The sequence below is a fragment of the Heliangelus exortis genome, chromosome 3 (genome assembly GCF_036169615.1).
Source record: "Heliangelus exortis chromosome 3, bHelExo1.hap1, whole genome shotgun sequence".
NCBI classification, from domain to species: domain Eukaryota; kingdom Metazoa; phylum Chordata; class Aves; order Apodiformes; family Trochilidae; genus Heliangelus; species Heliangelus exortis.
The window spans coordinates 78,574,098-78,591,453 of NC_092424.1; the positions used below are offsets into that span (position 1 = coordinate 78,574,098).

The 17,356-nt window shown below is 41.5% G+C and overlaps 3 protein-coding genes across 10 annotated transcripts in view; 2 read left to right on the forward strand and 1 right to left on the reverse strand.

Annotated features, from left to right (window-relative positions):
• The window catches only part of MDN1 (midasin AAA ATPase 1), a 100,220-nt gene extending 94,784 nt beyond the window's left edge, over nt 1–5,436 (forward strand). The window contains exons 98-102 of the mRNA XM_071741328.1: nt 63–136; nt 231–345; nt 1,300–1,363; nt 3,045–3,187; nt 4,470–5,436. Of these exons, the coding sequence (XP_071597429.1) occupies nt 63–136; nt 231–345; nt 1,300–1,363; nt 3,045–3,187; nt 4,470–4,658 (585 nt within the window). The 3' untranslated portion in view covers nt 4,659–5,436. The remainder of the gene's footprint in view (nt 1–62; nt 137–230; nt 346–1,299; nt 1,364–3,044; nt 3,188–4,469) is intronic.
• A 1,435-nt stretch (nt 5,437–6,871) lies between these two features.
• LYRM2 (LYR motif containing 2) lies at nt 6,872–8,843 on the forward strand. The gene is made up of 3 exons (XM_071741341.1): nt 6,872–6,942; nt 7,386–7,526; nt 8,456–8,843. Exons 1-3 carry the CDS (start codon nt 6,898–6,900, stop codon nt 8,534–8,536), a joined length of 267 nt encoding a protein of 88 aa, XP_071597442.1. The 5' UTR covers nt 6,872–6,897; the 3' UTR covers nt 8,537–8,843.
• Nucleotides 8,844–12,067: 3,224 nt separating this feature from the next.
• Nucleotides 12,068–17,356, reverse strand: part of ANKRD6 (ankyrin repeat domain 6) — a 102,028-nt gene continuing 96,739 nt past the window's right edge. For 4 of the 8 annotated variants that reach the window (XM_071741336.1, XM_071741335.1, XM_071741338.1 and 1 more), the window contains 4 exons: nt 17,152–17,304; nt 16,450–16,563; nt 14,945–15,287; nt 12,068–13,715 (listed from right to left, as the gene is read on the reverse strand). In XM_071741336.1, coding sequence (XP_071597437.1) covers nt 13,138–13,715; nt 14,945–15,287; nt 16,450–16,563; nt 17,152–17,304 — 1,188 coding nt within the window. In that variant the 3' untranslated portion in view covers nt 12,068–13,137. The remainder of the gene's footprint in view (nt 13,716–14,944; nt 15,288–16,449; nt 16,564–17,151; nt 17,305–17,356) is intronic. The other 4 variants (XM_071741339.1, XM_071741337.1, XM_071741334.1 and 1 more) reach the window with 2 other exon arrangements.

Genomic DNA, 17,356 nt, shown 5'->3' on the forward strand with positions numbered 1-17,356 from the left:
ATTTAATAGCTACAAGTAAAACTTGGCAAATCCAATTTTTGATGTAACTTTTTATTTGCTAGCTTGCATATGAATCCCTGGCAGTTATTGGAAATGCACTGACTCTTCTAGAAGTGGGACAAGTTGCTGTGTGTAGGTGAGTTTTATCTGAAATCTTGGCTCGAAGATTTTGGAGCAGGATGTAATTAATACCAGTTTCACACGGTCATTTTTTTTCTTCTTTTCTAAAGCTTTGGAGAGACTGTTCAGTTGCTGCACCCGTTCCACGAGCAGTTCAGTGACCACTCAGGGACACGGATCTTGCGTCTCTGCAAATTTCAGCAGAAGAAAACAAAAATAGCTCAGGTACACAAGAATGTCTCTAGGTCAACAGGTTTGCAAATCTTTTCCAGCCAAGACATCAGCACCTCCATGGTTTCATGATCACTCTGTAAAGTTTTACTGGTTGGTTGTGGTTTTGAAGTGCGATAGCTGGTTAGAGAACACAGAGAGAATGGTCACAGTTTCGTAGTAGTGCTTTCTCACCTCTAGTTCTGACATATCCAACTTTTAAAAATTCATCTTTCTCTGTTTATATTTGGTTTGGGTACAAGGTATTGGGTGCCCCAACGTGAAATCCCATCAAAGTTTCTGGGAGCTGAGGAAGTTATCCTGCCATGGATTCTGCTGTCTAGCAGGATGGAAGAGCTTTGTATGTTTGGCAGGTTGGAAGTTTGTCAGACTTCACTGAGTCCTGAAGAAAATAAATCTGTAGTAATACTTCCTGGACAGATGGAAAGTTTTCTTTTTTTAGGAAGGTTTTTGCATTTTTACCTTTCCCAATTGGAATAAGATCTGACATGAACAGTAAATGGAAAAGATCCAAATAGTTTGACAGTAATCTTATAAATGACAGTATTGGGAGGACTTGACAGTTGATGCCCTTAATCTTAATGAGGAATATATAACTAGGTCTTTCTGTTGCAAGTTGAAGAAGTTGAACCTAGAAATAAGATGTATATTTTTAATTATGCCATTAATCACTTGAACAATTTACTGACGTTTTGATAGTTTTGTTAGTATTGGAAAAAATTTCACTCCAGGTTGACAGCTTTTTTTAAAGATTCCCTAGCTCAAAAATATTTACTAAATTTGAGGCAGAGGTTAATATAGGGAAATGCCAAGGACTGGATCTGGTGGGTGGTCAGGCTAAACTATCTGGGTCTTTAAAATACAGAAATATGTTCTTTAAGAACATTATCATTATTAAGTTTATTGTTTTATTATGAGATAACTTGATCTTATTTGTTTCCTTTGTAGTTTCTAGAATCATCAGCAAATATGTTTGCTGCAGCACAGCAGTTGTCTCAAAATATAAATCCGGGTAAGCTTTTTTCTCTTTCGTTACTATGCTTGCTGCTGAGGCAGCAGAATGCTCACTACAGTTCTGCAGCTGAAAGACTCCCTATCAGAAAGACTCCTGGCACTTGCAGGAGGGCTTTGGGTTTTGCTTTGTGAAAAGGAATGTTTGGTTGACATTCAGTTGAAAACAAAATATACCTACTTTGTCAGTAATTCACTGAAATTTTGTTTAAGGCTTTTAAAAAAGGCACACCTTACCTGCCTCCCTTTACCTCAGGTTTCCAGGTGATGTTTAAGTCCTTTAGAGCATCATCCAGCATCCTACTGACCTTGACTCCTGAGGCATTTTTGCTCTTGCTTGGGAGCTTGATTTCTGTAGGTATGCAGAGGAATGTTGTTCTGAGGAGGAGAAGTGTTTGCCTCCTACCTGCCTGTCACTGTGGTGCAAGTTTAGGTCATGGAGCTCCTTGTATTTCCCAGAAAAGCTGGAAGGCTCGTTGCCTCATGGCTGACCTGTATTTAGTCTAAAAGGCTGGTTTGGGCTAGTTAAAAGCTTGTCATGGTGGCACCTGGATTTTAAAATAGTTCTTGTTGAAAATGGACAGTCTGGGATTTATAATCCATATCTGCTTTGCCACAGGGTGCCAAACTGTCAGAATATTCTGAGGGGGAGCAGTATCTAATTCTGTTGAACTATGCTGGGATGCAGCAGCAGTCAGGGAGCAGCAGTGGCTCTAGGATCAGAGACCTAACAAGAGAAAAAGCAGGATACTGTAGACTGCAGAAAAGAAGGAAGTGTTCTGCCTCCCTCCATCACAATTATGCTGCAGGGGGAACAGGAGAAGAGGGGCTTGCATATTCCTGACTGTAATACTATGATTTCCCTTGTAATTAAATTATGATAGATGCATAACTTAGAACATCCCTTTAGAGGGATGTGTCTCTTGACTCTGGGGGCCACTTGGGTCAAGTAACACATCTTTAGAAAATGGTCAGTGCTGAGGAACCCAGCATGTGCTGTGTATGTTTTTAGATTTACTTCAGACCAGCTTGTCTGGTCCCAAGAGCTGAATTCCCCACAGTGATTGGACTGCCCTGACCACATCTGGAGCCTATGTTCTGGTTTAGTTTTCTCCACAAATAATCTGTTTTGTGCAGCTCAGGATAGCTCTCTGATGGAAACCAAGCCTACCTGAGGCTTGGACAACAGGGAAGTACATCTTAAAAGCACAGCCTTAGTCCAAATAGAGATGCACCCAGAAGTATCTACTTTTGGAGGAGCAGAGTTGGATTCTCTCCATTTCACTGCAGCAGCTGCTGCTCTACTGTGGTAATGACCTAGTGGCTGGCCTCACACATTTCAGCCAGTATTTAACTCTAGCAGGCATGAGAGACAAGGCTGTAACTCAGTCCATTAGGTGTTTTCCATGCCTTTCATCTTTGATTATGGTACTGATGGTCTGCTTGGGTTTTTTCCCTATTCTCAATGGTTTCACACAGTTGGAAAAACAGTTTTTCTTGACCCACTCTTAACTGAAGCTTAATGTTAACTACCAGATTTGTATATGATAAAGACTTAGTTTCCTTAGGAATATTCTGAAGGTTTTTCCACTATACCCACAGAACTAACAACAAAACAGTCTGCTTGTCTTTTAAATGGATTACTCTAACTTACTGGAATGTAAAATGTTCTTTGTGCTCAGAAACAGCGCAGCTGCTTTTGATTGTCTCTGATGGAAGAGGCCTTTTCTTGGAAGGCAAGGAACGAGTGACTGCAGCAGTTCAAGCAGCTCAGAATGCCAATATCTTTGTTATTTTTGTAGTGCTGGACAATCCTAATTCCCGGGTAAGTACGTGAGCAAGGGAGAGGTATTGAAGTGCAGTGAATGAGAAACTTACAAGTCTTTTTCTTGTCTTTTCTAGTGCTTTACAGCTACTTTATCTTTGACAGAGGTCAAAGATATTTAGCCCAGTTTCAGTTTTTTTGTAACAACTGTCAGATCTTCTATGATTTCTCCTCACTGTGATCCTTATCCTCTTTTGTATTGAAAAAAAGAAAAAAAAGGTTCTATACCACAGAAAATATGAGTAAAGGCTCCTATATTTAAATGTAATGGTTGTAGATTTTGTCCCTCAGAGAAGCAGCTGGCAGACTTACAGATCCAAAGTTTGAGAAATGCTTAGTTTATCTCAGTTTTTATTAGACAGAAAGGAATCAATGAGGGTTCAGTGCCTGAACTGAGAAAGTTGGGTACTGTATTCAGTAGGTGTGAAAGAAAACTGTTAGATTTCCTTAGCTGGGAAGCTGAAATATCCAGGAGCTTTTCAGAGATGTTTCGTAGTGCATTAAGTGAGCAAACTTAAGCCTTATTTTAAATTAGGTGAAGACTAGTTAGGTGAAGACTCTATTTTTGTAGTTCATGTCTCTAACTACATATTTTTTTCCTCATACAAAACTCTTCTGCTATATTTGTTGTTGAAAAATTAAGAATTATTTTACAGACACAGTTCTGATGAAACCTAGCTATAATATCAAGTAAAATTTCTGGGCAATGAAATGCATTTTTATAAGCTTAATTAATTTTCTGAGCTGCTACACTGGAAAACTAATAAATTACTTCACAAGAAGCACAGCTGGAGTTTAATGTGGTTTTTGTCTTTGTAGTATTTATTGATATATTATAAAATAATTTGCTGAAGAATCTTGTATTAGATCACTGCACAAATGCAAGTTGAACTTAGCCCTAAAAAGCTCACAGATGGTAGTGTGCCCAGAAGGCATCAAAAGTATAAAACTAAAGTGACAACAGTGAACTTAAAGCATAAAATACTAAGGAAAGCCAAGATTTCTTTGTAGAATGTTGTATGGCAGAAGCTTAAGATTAGTCTCTTCTACCCTATAATTTGTTGATTAGAGCACTTCTAGACAAAAGGGAAAAAACATTTACCTGCTTTGTGTTCCTTTTGATTTGATTTACCATTGAACGCTTATGTTTTTTAATCTTAAAACTCTCAAACTTTTAATTTAACAGAGGAGGAATTAAAAGGATGTGAAAACAGGATAAATAATATCCAAGGCCTGTAAAAGATGCGTGTGGTTTTGTGGTAACATCAGTTCTTTTTTACAGGATTCCATTTTGGACATTAAAGTACCTATCTTCAAAGGACCCGGCGAATTGCCTGAAATCAGATCCTACATGGAAGAATTCCCCTTCCCGTTCTACATGATCCTCAGAGATGTGAACGCGCTTCCAGAAACTCTCAGTGATGCACTCAGGCAGTGGTTTGAACTGGTGACTGCCTCAGACACTTTGTAGACTTTGTAGACAAAGCTGGTACCCGATTGCTGCTAAACCACGGAAACACACGAAGCGGAATTTGATCAGGGAGTCCGTAAGGCCCCTTTCTATAATCAGGATTAATGTGCAGGAGCTGCCCTCTGGCACTGAGACTGCCAAAGAACAACATGGCAAAAGGTGCATTCTCCCACGTATTTCAGAGGAGTATTATGCAATACTGAGACTCTCCTTTCATTGCCTGTTCCCCACAAATAACGTAAAACTTTTAACTTCGCTTGTAATAACTTATTACTTTAAAAAAAAAAAAAATTATTGTAACGTTCAAAGACATAAAAAATATTCCTGCCACTGTCTGTTGCAATAAGGAAAATCGATCATGCTTCTGGAGAGGAATTTCTGCATTAAAGAGCTTCAAGTGTCTTGGAGAAGAGCATTCTTTGGCTTCACCCATGTGGCAGGTGCTTCTTTGGGTAGGAGTGTGGGGAGCAGGAAAAGCAGATTGTTTTAAACAACCAAAAAAAGTAAGTACTTGAATACTTGAAACCAGTCTGCAGTTAAACAAATCCTATTTAATGGTTGCTGATTTTTGTCTAACATCAACGGGAGTTTTATGAGTAATGGCATAGATTGTCCTCATACTATCAGTTTACACTGTGAAGTTTGCCCCCCCCGGCTGAAAGCAGACACTGAGGACGTTTCATTAATCCGATGTCTTGGAGCATGGACATGATTTTTCATTGCAAAAACTATGCATCTTTTATTGTCTGTACTAATAAAAAGAGGTACCACTTTGTAATTATGATGTCTGTTCTTTCAGCTGGTCAAAGCTTTTATAAATTAGCTTTTATAAATTAACCAGATTTGGAAATGTTGGGCACTCACTAGCAGTGCACACATATGGATTTTCATATGAAAATGCATTGTTGTTTATGTAACTTTAACACCTATCCTTTTATGAGGATAACGCCACCAGAGTTTTGGTTAGGGGTCCAGTATTTTGCCTTCTGTCAATGAAAATCCAAAGGAAACTTGGTTTAAATTGTCCCTGTCCTAAACTCTCTTCGAAGATTTTCTTTGCATACAAAAATTGAAGTTATATCATTTTAAGTGTGGAGCAGGAGTTGATGAGAAAGTAACTGGAGTAGTTGTGTTCCCAAAGATGTGATCTCTCTGGCCTCTAGATAGAAAAATCTTTCTTGAAGTATTGCTGTAGCTGTTCTGAGGTGGAAAGTCAATGGCTCAGCAAGATTGTTTCTCGTATTTGTGTTGCTTTGTCACAACTAATTTATGATAAGCAAGTTTCGGTACTGAAAACTTAAATTCTGATGGGGTAGAGTTCCTCTGTCAAGTGTCAGGTACTATGGAATACTTTTCCAGGGTTCTTTACATCTCTCATAGATGTACAGCAATACTTGCATGCTCTGGGGAGATGTAGGTGTGGAAATAGGTGGGTTTGGTTCATGAGATGATTCTCTAGAACGTACTTTCGTTTCTGACTTGTACTGTGTTTGTACTATGAAACTTGGAGCTTGCACTGGATGTGATACAAGCACACAACGGGGAAAGAAAAGGCATGGGTTAACTTGTTTTTTCCTCTGCAGGCCATCTCTATGGCTGTGTTTTGGGTTTGGCATTCACTGACCCATCTGTGCTGAAGGCACTGCCAGCGCCTTTGCACTATTAGCAACTCTCAGATGCTTGAACAACGCTGCAAGTACTTAAAAAGAGGCAGAAGGTGGTTTAGTGTCCTGTAATTGCTAGGATGACTTCTAGATCTTACTGTGCTGATTCAGTTTAATCCTACAGGGTAAGTATATTGGTTTTACAGCCCTTACATCAAAGCACAGGCTTTCCACCCACCCTTCTGTGAAGTGCAAGCCTATCGTTTATTACTTGAGTGCTTGGTTTGTTGCTGGAGCGGGTTTGCCGTTTTGAAAGCAATAAAACGGGAGAGGACCATAAATACACACCCTCCCGTTACCCCTCAAGCCCTCCAGTTCCTCTGGTACCATTTCTGGTGCCGCGGCTCCGGTTGCTCTGGACCGTGAGCACGGCCCCGAACCAGGTTATATCTGCAGGGTGGAGGCAGGGAGGGTGGGTGTCACCCCCCGACCAGCGCTGGCTGCCGATACAGGGCACCCCGGCACTCCCGGCCCCGAGGCGCAGGAAATGGCGGCTGCTGCGCACCCCCCGTTCCGCCGGGGAGGGGTGGGGAGATCCGGAGCAGGGAGGGAGGGGCGGAGCGGAGCTGCGCGTCATGGCCGCCGGGCGGCTGCCGCCGAGCGCGCTGACTCTGAAGCAGGTACGGGCGGGCGGCTCCGGCCTCTGCCTGCCCGCATGGGGCACGGGGGTGGCGGGGCCGTGTCCCGCGGTGGGCTGGGCCAGGGAGCTCGCCTTGCCGGGGCTGGGCTGTCCTGCGCGGACAGGAGCGTCCTGCAGGCACCGGCGGTGGCCGCCCCGTGGGCCGCGGCTGCGGGCGGGCGGGGTGGGCGAGCAGTAGCCCATGTTAGGCTGCGCTGTGTGTGTGCCACGGGCCTTCGGCACCGTAAGGTATCCCGCAGTCGGTATGTGCCTCTCTCTGAAGTTTTAAATGTCTTGGACCGGGATCCAAGGCAACAAGAGGAGATTCCGGGGACTTTCGCGTTCCGTTCAGCGTCCCTCGTAGCAAATGCAGGCGGCGGTGAGGGGACAGCCCTCAGCGGAGTGTCCCGGGACGGCGGACCGAGTGCCCTCTCTCCTCCCCAGTTCCTGAGGCGGCAGCAGGTGCTGCAGCTGTACCGAAAGATCCTGCGGGCTGTTCGCCAAGTCCCTGCCGAAGCAGATCGCCAGTACCTGAAGGACTGGGCCAGGGCGGAATTCAGGAGAAATAAGGATGCTACGGAAGAGGTGAGGATTGGGAACCCGTCACCCCCGGCAACCAGCCCTCGGGAATCATCGGTGGCCTGGCCTGGCCACCTGGTTTTTTGCTGTCGGTGTCGCTTCTGGATGAAAAATGCTGTTATTTTTCTCTTAAGGAGCATTTATGCGAAGAGATAGTTAACAGTTTTGTTATCCCCTCTATTGGTAACAGTAAAACCTCACTTATTTCCAGACAATGATCTGGATTTAAAAGGCTAAAACACAAACAAATCCTGCTTACTTAAATTGATAATCAGAAAAAAAAAAAAAGAACATTGAATAATATTAGATAAGTAACATGACCATATTAACCCTCAGAATCTTCATTACAGATTTTTTTTTTTTTTGTCTTTTATTTTGACTATATTCCAAGATACTCATCCAAAATTAAATCAGATGGTTATGGGTAAGAACCATGTCTGAAATGCAGAACCATTTACACTTCTTGTATGACTGATGTCCTCAAATTTCTCATTATTTTTTTTTTAAGCCCAGTGCTAAAGGAATTATGCAGATGAATCATTACACGACTTAGATAAGAACACTGAGGGAGACATCCACTTGTTCTGTAAATCATGTCTTCATAATGCCCCTGTGCAGGTGTCACCACTTGCAAAGGTGGTAGACACAGGCACATCTATAAATTTAACACAGAAAACTGTGTTAAACTTTTTTATTAGGAGGTTGAGTCCAGTTAAAAAAAAATTTTTAAGGCAAAGATGTAACTAGCCCTGAAAACCATCATTCAGGAATTACTAAAAATTAATTAATATATTCGACTGCTTTTTAACCATCTTCATGAGTGTAGCATTGCCTCTTGCTAAGAAATAGACCACAAATATGCTGCTAAGAACTGTATGGATTTTAATGTGCTAAAATCTGTGTGTTTGTTCAGTAGATTCCATTTTATTTTACAGGATGCAATCAGGATGATGATTACTCAAGGCAACATGCAACTTCAGGAACTTGAAAGAACACTAAAGCTAGCAAAATCCTGACCTTAATTTTGTTGACAGATGAACAAAACCAGTATTTTTCTTCCATAATGTGGTTGTAATAGCAGCATTTGCTACAACCTGGTAATGTGTGATGGTGGAATCTACCACAAGGGTGGGGTGTTTTTTTTTATTTTTTGCCCTTCCTCTTCTACATTTTTTACCCTTCCTTGTGGAAATCAGTCAGACACAAAGGCCATTAAAGAGCTGAACAGGTGATGTAGCAAGTGCTATGGGAAAAGCAGAAAGAACCAAAGATTACACCAGCAGTGTTATGCCAGGGAAGTGGAAAATAAATATATAAACCAGGCTGTTTTGTTTGTGTTCTATTGTGGTAACTCTTAAGTGGTAATATTCATAATGGTAACTGCTCTTTTCCTATTGTGCAGAGGATTTTTACCAACATTAAGGATTTTAAAAGCATTTGGGATAAATAAACAGGTGCCAAAATAAGCATGATAAACATTTTCTTAATGTTTTGTATTTAGATGTTGGTTTTCAGATGCTGCTGAGGAAGACTAAAAAGGTGAGGTATTTGTATAGGAAAAGGAAGGTAATCTAGTCCCAGAAATAGTTATTACCAAGTTAACAGCAGGTACCTTCAAATTAGTATTTAAAAGGCAATATAAAGTAGAATTACAGAAAAGATTAACTGTGAATTTTGTGCCCGTTTACCAGGGTGTTACCTTGCAACTGCTCTTACCTTCTTGTGAATTGCACTATGTACTCCCCCCCCCCATAATTAAAAAAAATGCCAGGATGAGTGTCTAGGATTTTCTCAACATAAACAGCCAGAAAACAGCAGGTAGACACCTGACTTGACAGAAGTTGTGTGGAGTTGAGGTTGTGGTTTCCAGAGATGCAGGAACCCTTCCCTTTCTCTGCTCCTGCAGCTCCCTTGTCAGGAAAGGCTTTGTGCCAAGTTGATGGCCTGGAAACCCTCACAGCAAGGGAGGTCAGGGCCACCTCTGGCATAAAGAACAGGACAGGGCTGTGCACCCCAAACCCAGACCACAGCAGGAATGAAAGGCCCCACTCAGAACAAGGACTGCTCCTTCTTGATGGAGTCTTCAAAGCTACAGACTTCAGCAAAGCTGCATTGCAAAAAAACTGTTGCTCAACAAGAATGAATGCCAGAGGTCTTTTTCCCCTAGTTCTTTATTCAGAAAGGCATTGTAGAAATCTTTGTTGTTTATTTTGCTTTGCAGTAAATGATGTAGCTCAGGCAGCCAGTGAGGCTGCTGAAGAGTTCAAGTTTAGAAGCTTTTGAGCTTCTAAATCAATCAATTAAAATGTCTATGTCTAAATATGTTGTTTCTGTTGTTGTGATGTATGTTGTGTGTCTAAATATGTTAATTTAAAAAAACTGGTTTTGTTTATATTTTATGGTAGAATGTGCTAACAAAACAGTGTGTTGTGGACTGATTTTTTTACTTTACCAGAAAAATGCTGTTTAGGAAGGAATTTTGACTACACAAAGCCACAACCTGTCCTGGCTTGTTCTTACATGTAGCCTTCCCTTTCCCCTCAGCCAGTGGTTTGACTTCTGCTCCATAATATCCAGGCCTGCCCCCACCACCTCATCATCACACTGCTTTCCATTCAGACCCCTGACTCTGTGTTACTCCTTGAGTTCAGGTATTTCTAGGCGGTGGCCACATAATCCAAGAATAAGTCTCGATAGGCAGCATCCTAGGCAGTCACTGGCCTCCTCAGTGCTGTTTTCCATGATTTCCACTGCTTTGGAGGCTTGTCAAGATAAAACTGCCTGACAGAAGCCTTTAGGAGTCCCAATACAGTCTGCTAGGGTACATGTACTCCAAGCGTTTGCTGCGGGGAAAGGTAGATGTATTTCATAAATAAAAAGTCTTTCAACTGGAGTAGTTTTGAAGGAGGGAGAACTACAGAGAGGACTAGAAAGGAATTAGCAAAGAAGGCCTTCAGGAAACCTCTCAAATCAGTACTCTGCAGCCAAGCTACTGTTTTAAATTACCGCTGCCTTAGTAACTGTCTTAAATTACTGCTTCAATGGCTACCTTGGTTATGTAGTTTGTATGTGAAGCAGATTGGCCAAAGCCTTATTTGCCATTTCCCTTGCTGTTTGTCTGTGTGTTTGTGTCTGTGTGTTTGTCTGTGTCTGTGTGTTTGTGTCTGTGTGTGTCTGTGTGTTTGTGTTTGTGTCTGTGTGTGTCTGTGTGTTTGTGTGTTTGTGTCTGTTTCTGTGTCTGTGTGTCTGTGTGTCTGTGTCTGTGTGTGTCTGTGTGTGTTTGTGTCTGTGTGTCTGTGTGTCTGTGTGTGTCTGTGTGTGTGTCTGTGTGTGTCTGTGTTTGTGTCTGTGTGTGTGTCTGTGTGTTTGTGTCTGTTTCTGTGTCTGTGTGTCTGTTTGTGTCTGTTTGTGTCTGTGTGTGTGTCTGTGTGTTTGTGTCTGTGTGTTTGTGTGTGTCTGTGTGTGTGTCTGTGTGTCTGTGTCTGTGTGTTTGTGTTTGTGTCTGTGTGTGTCTGTTTCTTTGTGTGTGTGTCTGTGTGTTTGTGTGTGTGTCTGTGTGTTTGTGTGTCTGTGTCTGTGTGTGTGTGTGTGTGTGTCTGTTTGTGTGTCTGTGTTTGTGTGTCTGTGTTTGTGTGTGTCTGTGTTTGTGTGTGTCTGTGTGTTTGTGTGTCTGTGTTTGTGTGTCTGTGTGTGTGTGCTCAGCCAGCAAATGTCAGTCATCCCCTGCAGCCTCCCCTGGGCAGAGTCTGTTTCCATGTTTTATACCCACAAACACAAAAGGTTTAGAAGTCAAAAGTCCAGTTTTCTGCTCCCCCCCTTCTCAATCCAACAAGGTGTAATTGTGTCCATTTTCTCTGGGTAGAAAACATTACATCACAGACTTCTCAGCAACACTTATTTTTAATTGCTTGGCAAAACATTTAACTTCATCATGATGATACAAAATTAAATAGCATGCTTCTGCATTCCTACAGTAGCTTAAACAAACCTGTAAACATATGGAAGTGTCTCTATTAGGCTACAGAAGTCAAAGCAATAAAACTATTTCCATAACTGCAGATACACTTTTCTCATCTTGATAGTGCATTAATAGGAACTTTAAAAATATTGTTATATAATACAATTTTCTTTATACATTGCTACGAAGATGAAAGCTTAATTACTTACCAATGGTGTCTTCAATACTGTAAATTATTTTGAATTGATTTTTGGGCAGTACAGAAAAAAATCTTTGTCCTTGGCATAACAGTATTATCATGTATTTTTAAGTGGTTTTGAACATTTTTCTATCACGATATTTTAAGAAAACTTACTTTTGTAACAATCTGATGGAGTCTTCTCAGAGGTATAAGGAAGAAACCCTAAAGGCAAATGCAATGAATTATAGTGCCTCCAGGTTATTTGGAATCTGTCAGCCTGAACAAGATAAGCATTTTAAGTTTTGATTTTATAATAAAGCACACGATAAAAACTTTAAAATGTTGTTCTGTTTTGTGGAACTGTTGATTAAATCAGTCCTGAGACCTGCAGATTCACCAGGTCACCTCTTTGTTTTTTATTTTATTGAGATGTAAGGGAAAATACAGAGAGGAATCATTTAGCAGAATGAAGGAAGATAGCCTGGACAAGGTGTCTGGGAGAAAATCCTGACTCTGGACAGGAAGAAATATTTGAGTACAGGGAACTAAGCTTTCACTCCTTTAGATAAAGGACTTCTTCAGGCTTCTTCAGTAGTAGAGAATTCAGCCATTTGCTGCTTGAAGGAAAAGAGATTTATACAAAAATAATACCTAACAAGTAGAGCAATGTTAGGGTAAAATTATTTGCCTTCCATACCCTAAACCAAAGTTCTCAGATTACTTGAATATGGCCCCGACAACTGTGTAATCACAAGGAGCTCTGCAATCAAGACAGCATTAAAAAAGAAGTCAAATATAATTTAGCATTTGTTTTAATAATGTGAAAAAAAAAAAAAAAGAAAAGCAAGGTCTCAGCTGCAGCCTCTGTACCTCATGGAATAACTCACCTTAGAATCTCACTCTCTGAGAGCCTGGCCTCCTGGCTGCATCTGTCACCTGCCTGGGGCTTGTAATGGGAGTTGGTTCTGTAGCTTCTCCCCACCGACTAAAGAGAGGCCATGGGGTGTACCTAAAATAGCATCAATAGCCCTTCATCACTAAGGAATTTCTGTCAAAAACTCTTTAGCATCCTGAATTTATTTCAGTATTGGTATGGCTGCATGTTTACATACAGCACACCCTAGCCACAACCCTCTAGCTACACACGAGCTATGTGGAAATAAATTCCCTTCTGAGAAAGCAGTTTTGGTTTCTAATATAGTTTGTTTTCAGGCAGCACCTGGAATTGAGAGTGCAATATTTAATGGACTCTTGGAAATAACAAAGAAAGGATCTAATCTGCAGCATCTCGTTGTCATCAGTACAGTCTGCATATGAATTCTCCTTGGTTCCGGAGTTTCCAAAGTTATTTCTAATCCTGAAAAAGAGCGTTGTTTGGGTGTAACAGGCACTACAAATGTATATAACAATATTCCAGATTCCTATACAGCAGGTTCCAAAATTAGTCCCATTGCTTGCCTTTACCTGCTTGGCAGATGCTAGCTCTCTTTCTGCACCTTAGTCCTTAATTTGCTGAGCTCCTCTTCTAAGCTTTTGATGTGTTCCTTGAGGGCAGCTTTGTCTTGCTGGGCTTTCTGATTAGCTTGGCACCGGGCTTCTTCTATCTTCCGTTCATACCACTTCTCCATCTGTGTGGAAACAGCCTCGAAGAAATACTGTGTGATCTCCAGGGCCTGGGAGGTGTCTCTGAGAGGAGGAGCAGGCAGCTGTCCCGCAGGCAGAGCAGGGGGCTGCTGCTGCTCCTGGCTCTGATGTGCCCCGGCGTGGTGCAGAGCTTTGTGCCTCGACTGACCACTTCTGATGGACTTCTTTGTCTGAGTTCCTTTGTCGAGGAAGTGGCTACTCTGTGGCTCAGTCTTTGCAGGTTCAGTCAAAGGCTGCAGAGTGGCTTGAACCTTTACGTGTCTTAATTTGGAGCCCAGAAGCTCGGGGGAGGGCAGCTCCTGCTGTAACCTGTGGAACGTGCTGGCACTGACAGCTTTGTCCTTTGGCCTGACATCTTGGGCAAGAGTAGAAGAACAGACTGGTCCACCAACAATCAACTGTTGCTCTGTGCCTATAGAAGAAAATATATACATGCATATTTAGAAGAGCTCTGGGCATCTATTGTAGCCTTCAGAAATCCACACTGTTGGCTGAATGATCGTTTCCCAGTGTACCATGCTGTGTATACATTGTAGAGGCTTGTGTTAGCTAATTGCTAACACAATACCTGCTAATTGCAGGTATTACCATAGAGAGTCATTAACAGAGAAAATCTGGCTCAGGCAGAGGCACTGCATTGTGGCTGTGGGACTTAGAGCCTGACAACAATCAAAGAACTTCATCAGAAGAACATGTAACAAAGATCAGCCTAGATTACCAAAATAGTTCATGTCTGCTGATATTTATGAACCCCCTGCTTCTACAAGAATTGAAGCCTCACTAATTTTGCCAAGGTAACATATTTTGATGCTTCTGACTTGTCCAATGTAGTATCTATAGCTCAAACTCATGCTGCCTTAAGATGTACTGAGTGGTCTTCCTTCTACCTTTCTAGTCTGATGTGGTATCCATATCCACATCTGTTCACTTTGCATAGTGTTTTGAGAACATACACAACATATTTTAAAGAAGCCTAGGGCTTTGATAGCACTCTCCTTGGCTCTGGAGACATGGGCATTCTGCCTGCTTATTTTTTCCTCAAAAGCTTTGACAGCCAAGCACAGGGGAGTGGCTTGAACCAAGGCCTTGCATATTTTTGTGTGGCCATGACTCCTGAATGGGCCTGAATATTCTCAGCTCTTTCTGTTGTCAAATGAACTAATAATTAAACAGACTTTGGTTCAAGGAAAGAAGATAAGGTGAGAGGTTTATTCTACATCCTTGTAGTTTGAATATTAACAAGGGAAATTAGTATTTTAAGTTCACATCCTTGCACTCTGCCACCTAGAAAGCACTAAATACAGACACTTTCTTCAGTAGACTTTGGATAATTCACACACTTTCCTGACTGACGGTGGAGCAAGAACAATTCTGACTGGGAAGCTGGACAAATTTCAGAAAGCAGAGTTATTCAGAGCTTCAAAGACACATGTGACATGGAAGCATCAGGAACAGCCACTGGAATACCACCCAACCATGACTTAAAATATTCCCAGCAGCTGCCTTGAAGTATATTCTAATCCCAAAACATTATGCATATGTATGAGGAAAAGCACACAGAAAGTATTAATATCTGTGGTATTAATACAAGTATCCCTCTATTAATTAGCTTGCCTTTGAATGAATATGACATCTAAATACCTGACAAGGTTGTACCTGACACACCGTCTTGTTGAATGCAAATTTGTTGTCCAAAACTCTGTTCTGGCATCTGGACTCTGCTCCTTCCCCCATCTTCCAAGAGGCTATTTGGGAGCGTGATATAGGAATGCTGGTGGGACCCCTCTGACTGCAGTGTGGGCTGGTTGGCTTTGCAGTCCTTGGCACTGTTGGGGTTGTTCTCCGTATCCAAGGTCTCCGTGAGAGACTCACAAGTGGACAAAGTTGATTTTGGTCTTGATGACCTGGAATCTCCAGAAAGCTTGAGCTCCAGATTTTGAATCTTCAACATACACCAAGTCTTCAGCTCATCAACCAAGGAAATCTATGCAGAAGAGACTAAATTAGACAATCCTATTATGAGATCCCTTTGGTTCCCGGGCTGCCGAGAACATGTGGAAGGGACCAAGGGAAGCAAGCCTGGGATGTGTGGTCCTAAGACTCCCTGTCTTAAGCTATGCATCCTGCCACTGGGAATACTTAAAGGACTGCAAATCAGAAAAGATGAAGAACTATGCATTAGCTAATGAAAAGCACCCTCTTTAGTGCAAGTTACTGACTCCTTGATTTGAATCTGCTACTTCCAATGCAACTCTTAAGTCTGACTTGTTTAACCATACAGTCAGTGGTATTTTCTAAGTAAAAGAAACATCACATGTGGCCAAAGGTTCCTTTTTTAAAGAGTGAAATTCAAAGTAGACACTTCTGGGATGCAACTTTATACAATTACCAACCCCAGCTCCTCTGTTTGCTCAATGATAAAGTGCAATCTACCACTAAATGAGAAATTACTAACAGCTTTCAAATTACAAAGGTACTTAATAAGTGTCAGCCCCAGAGGCATTAGCCAGTAATAATTTAAAATATGAGTAGCTCTTTTACCCTCTTGTTCATATAACATCATGAATTTAGGTCAGGACCTTCCAAACACATGGACACTTAGTCCCTACATTTCATAAAGCCAAACTCAATCTGCCAAAGCCAGAGGAAAGAACTGAAGCCTTTTAATATATGGACAAAAAAACCCCAAAAAACCAGCAGAGAGAAGAAGAGAGAGATTCCCAAGGCACACAGCCAAACGGATGAGAAGTAAAAGCAATAACACAGATCTCAGCCTTTGTTACTATTGGCAGATGTTCCTGCAGATGTCCTATAGTGAAGCAAAAGTTGAAAGCACTACTGTTAAAAATTTAGCAGTAGGAATTCTTGCAAAGCTAAAAAAAAAGGTTATCTTGTTACAGAACCTACACTTCAGACCCACCAAATTATATTATGGCAGCAGGACTGGACTTCACATTCCCCAGTTCTAATACAAAATCTTTATAAGTTAGCTTTAGACACCCAGGGGGCAGATGGGAGCAATCTGGAGTTCTTTTGCCTGTTTCAACAGATGAGCTCAATCTCCAGTATGCTCTCTACCTGCTGGAATGAAACTCTTGGGGTGATCCACCTGAGATGAACAGGAAGCAGCTTCTTTTAAGCCCTACCTGCCTTTTCTCCCCCTCATTTTTTTCCAGCTCCGTGTGCTGCTGCAGGCGGTGAAGGCACTCGGTCCGCTCCGCCGACAGCCGCTCAGCCATCAGCTTGTCTAAAACACGGAGCTGTGGGGGAAAAAAAAGAAACACAACAGAATTTAGCTGAGATCATCATGTTAAAAAACCAAACAAAACCTCCTCCACCTGGGAGCCTCGTAAGTCAAAGTCAAATCTGTTTCGGTCTTCATTTCTAGGAATGCCGCCAACTACAATTAGATGTAGCTTGCAAAAAGGTTCCATCACTAAATTAGCAATTAGTAAGGATTACATTAAAGATAAAAAGTAATTTAGGTGATTTTGAATTTCAGTGCAAACAGAATTCAGCAAGAGGGATTTTTACAATTGTGAACTGACCAGCTCTAGGACTGCCTTCTGTCTTTTAAGTTTCCCTCCTGGGGCCTCAAGCAGTTTAGATTTATTTTCTAAAGAAGCACCTGAGGCCACTTAACACATTAAATGTGTTTTCTCAAGTCCCTGGTTTGCAACATTAGATCCCTGTGGAATGCCACAGTTTCCTGGTACTGAGTATTAGATTTCAGGTTTGTTTTTACAACACAAGAAGCAATGAAAGAATCCTGACAATGAAAATATTCATTAAGATAGGTTTCTAGTAGTCATGTGGGTCTATATATGACCTCAGGGTCATATTCTTACTTGATGTTGAGTTTTGCTTTCCATCTGGCCCAGCTTAACATTCATCTTATCTTGCACTGTCCCAAACTCAGCTTTTATCTCTTCAACTGTTGCCTCCAGCTGATTCTCCAGTTTATTTATCAGGGGCTCACAACGACATCCATTTATGGGAGCCTGAAAAGAAGTAATATATTTACTTGCTGCAACTCGCTGTCCTCTTAGTACA

Excerpts from the sequence above, each read along its gene's own strand:
- LYRM2 (XM_071741341.1), top strand. The coding sequence starts at position 6,898 with ATGGCCGCCGGGCGGCTGCCGCCGAGCGCGCTGACTCTGAAGCAG. Across the intron at positions 6,943-7,385 it reads GCGCGCTGACTCTGAAGCAG|TTCCTGAGGCGGCAGCAGGT; the intron begins GTACGGGCGGGC and ends TCTCCTCCCCAG. Across the intron at positions 7,527-8,455 it reads ATAAGGATGCTACGGAAGAG|GATGCAATCAGGATGATGAT; the intron begins GTGAGGATTGGG and ends TTTATTTTACAG.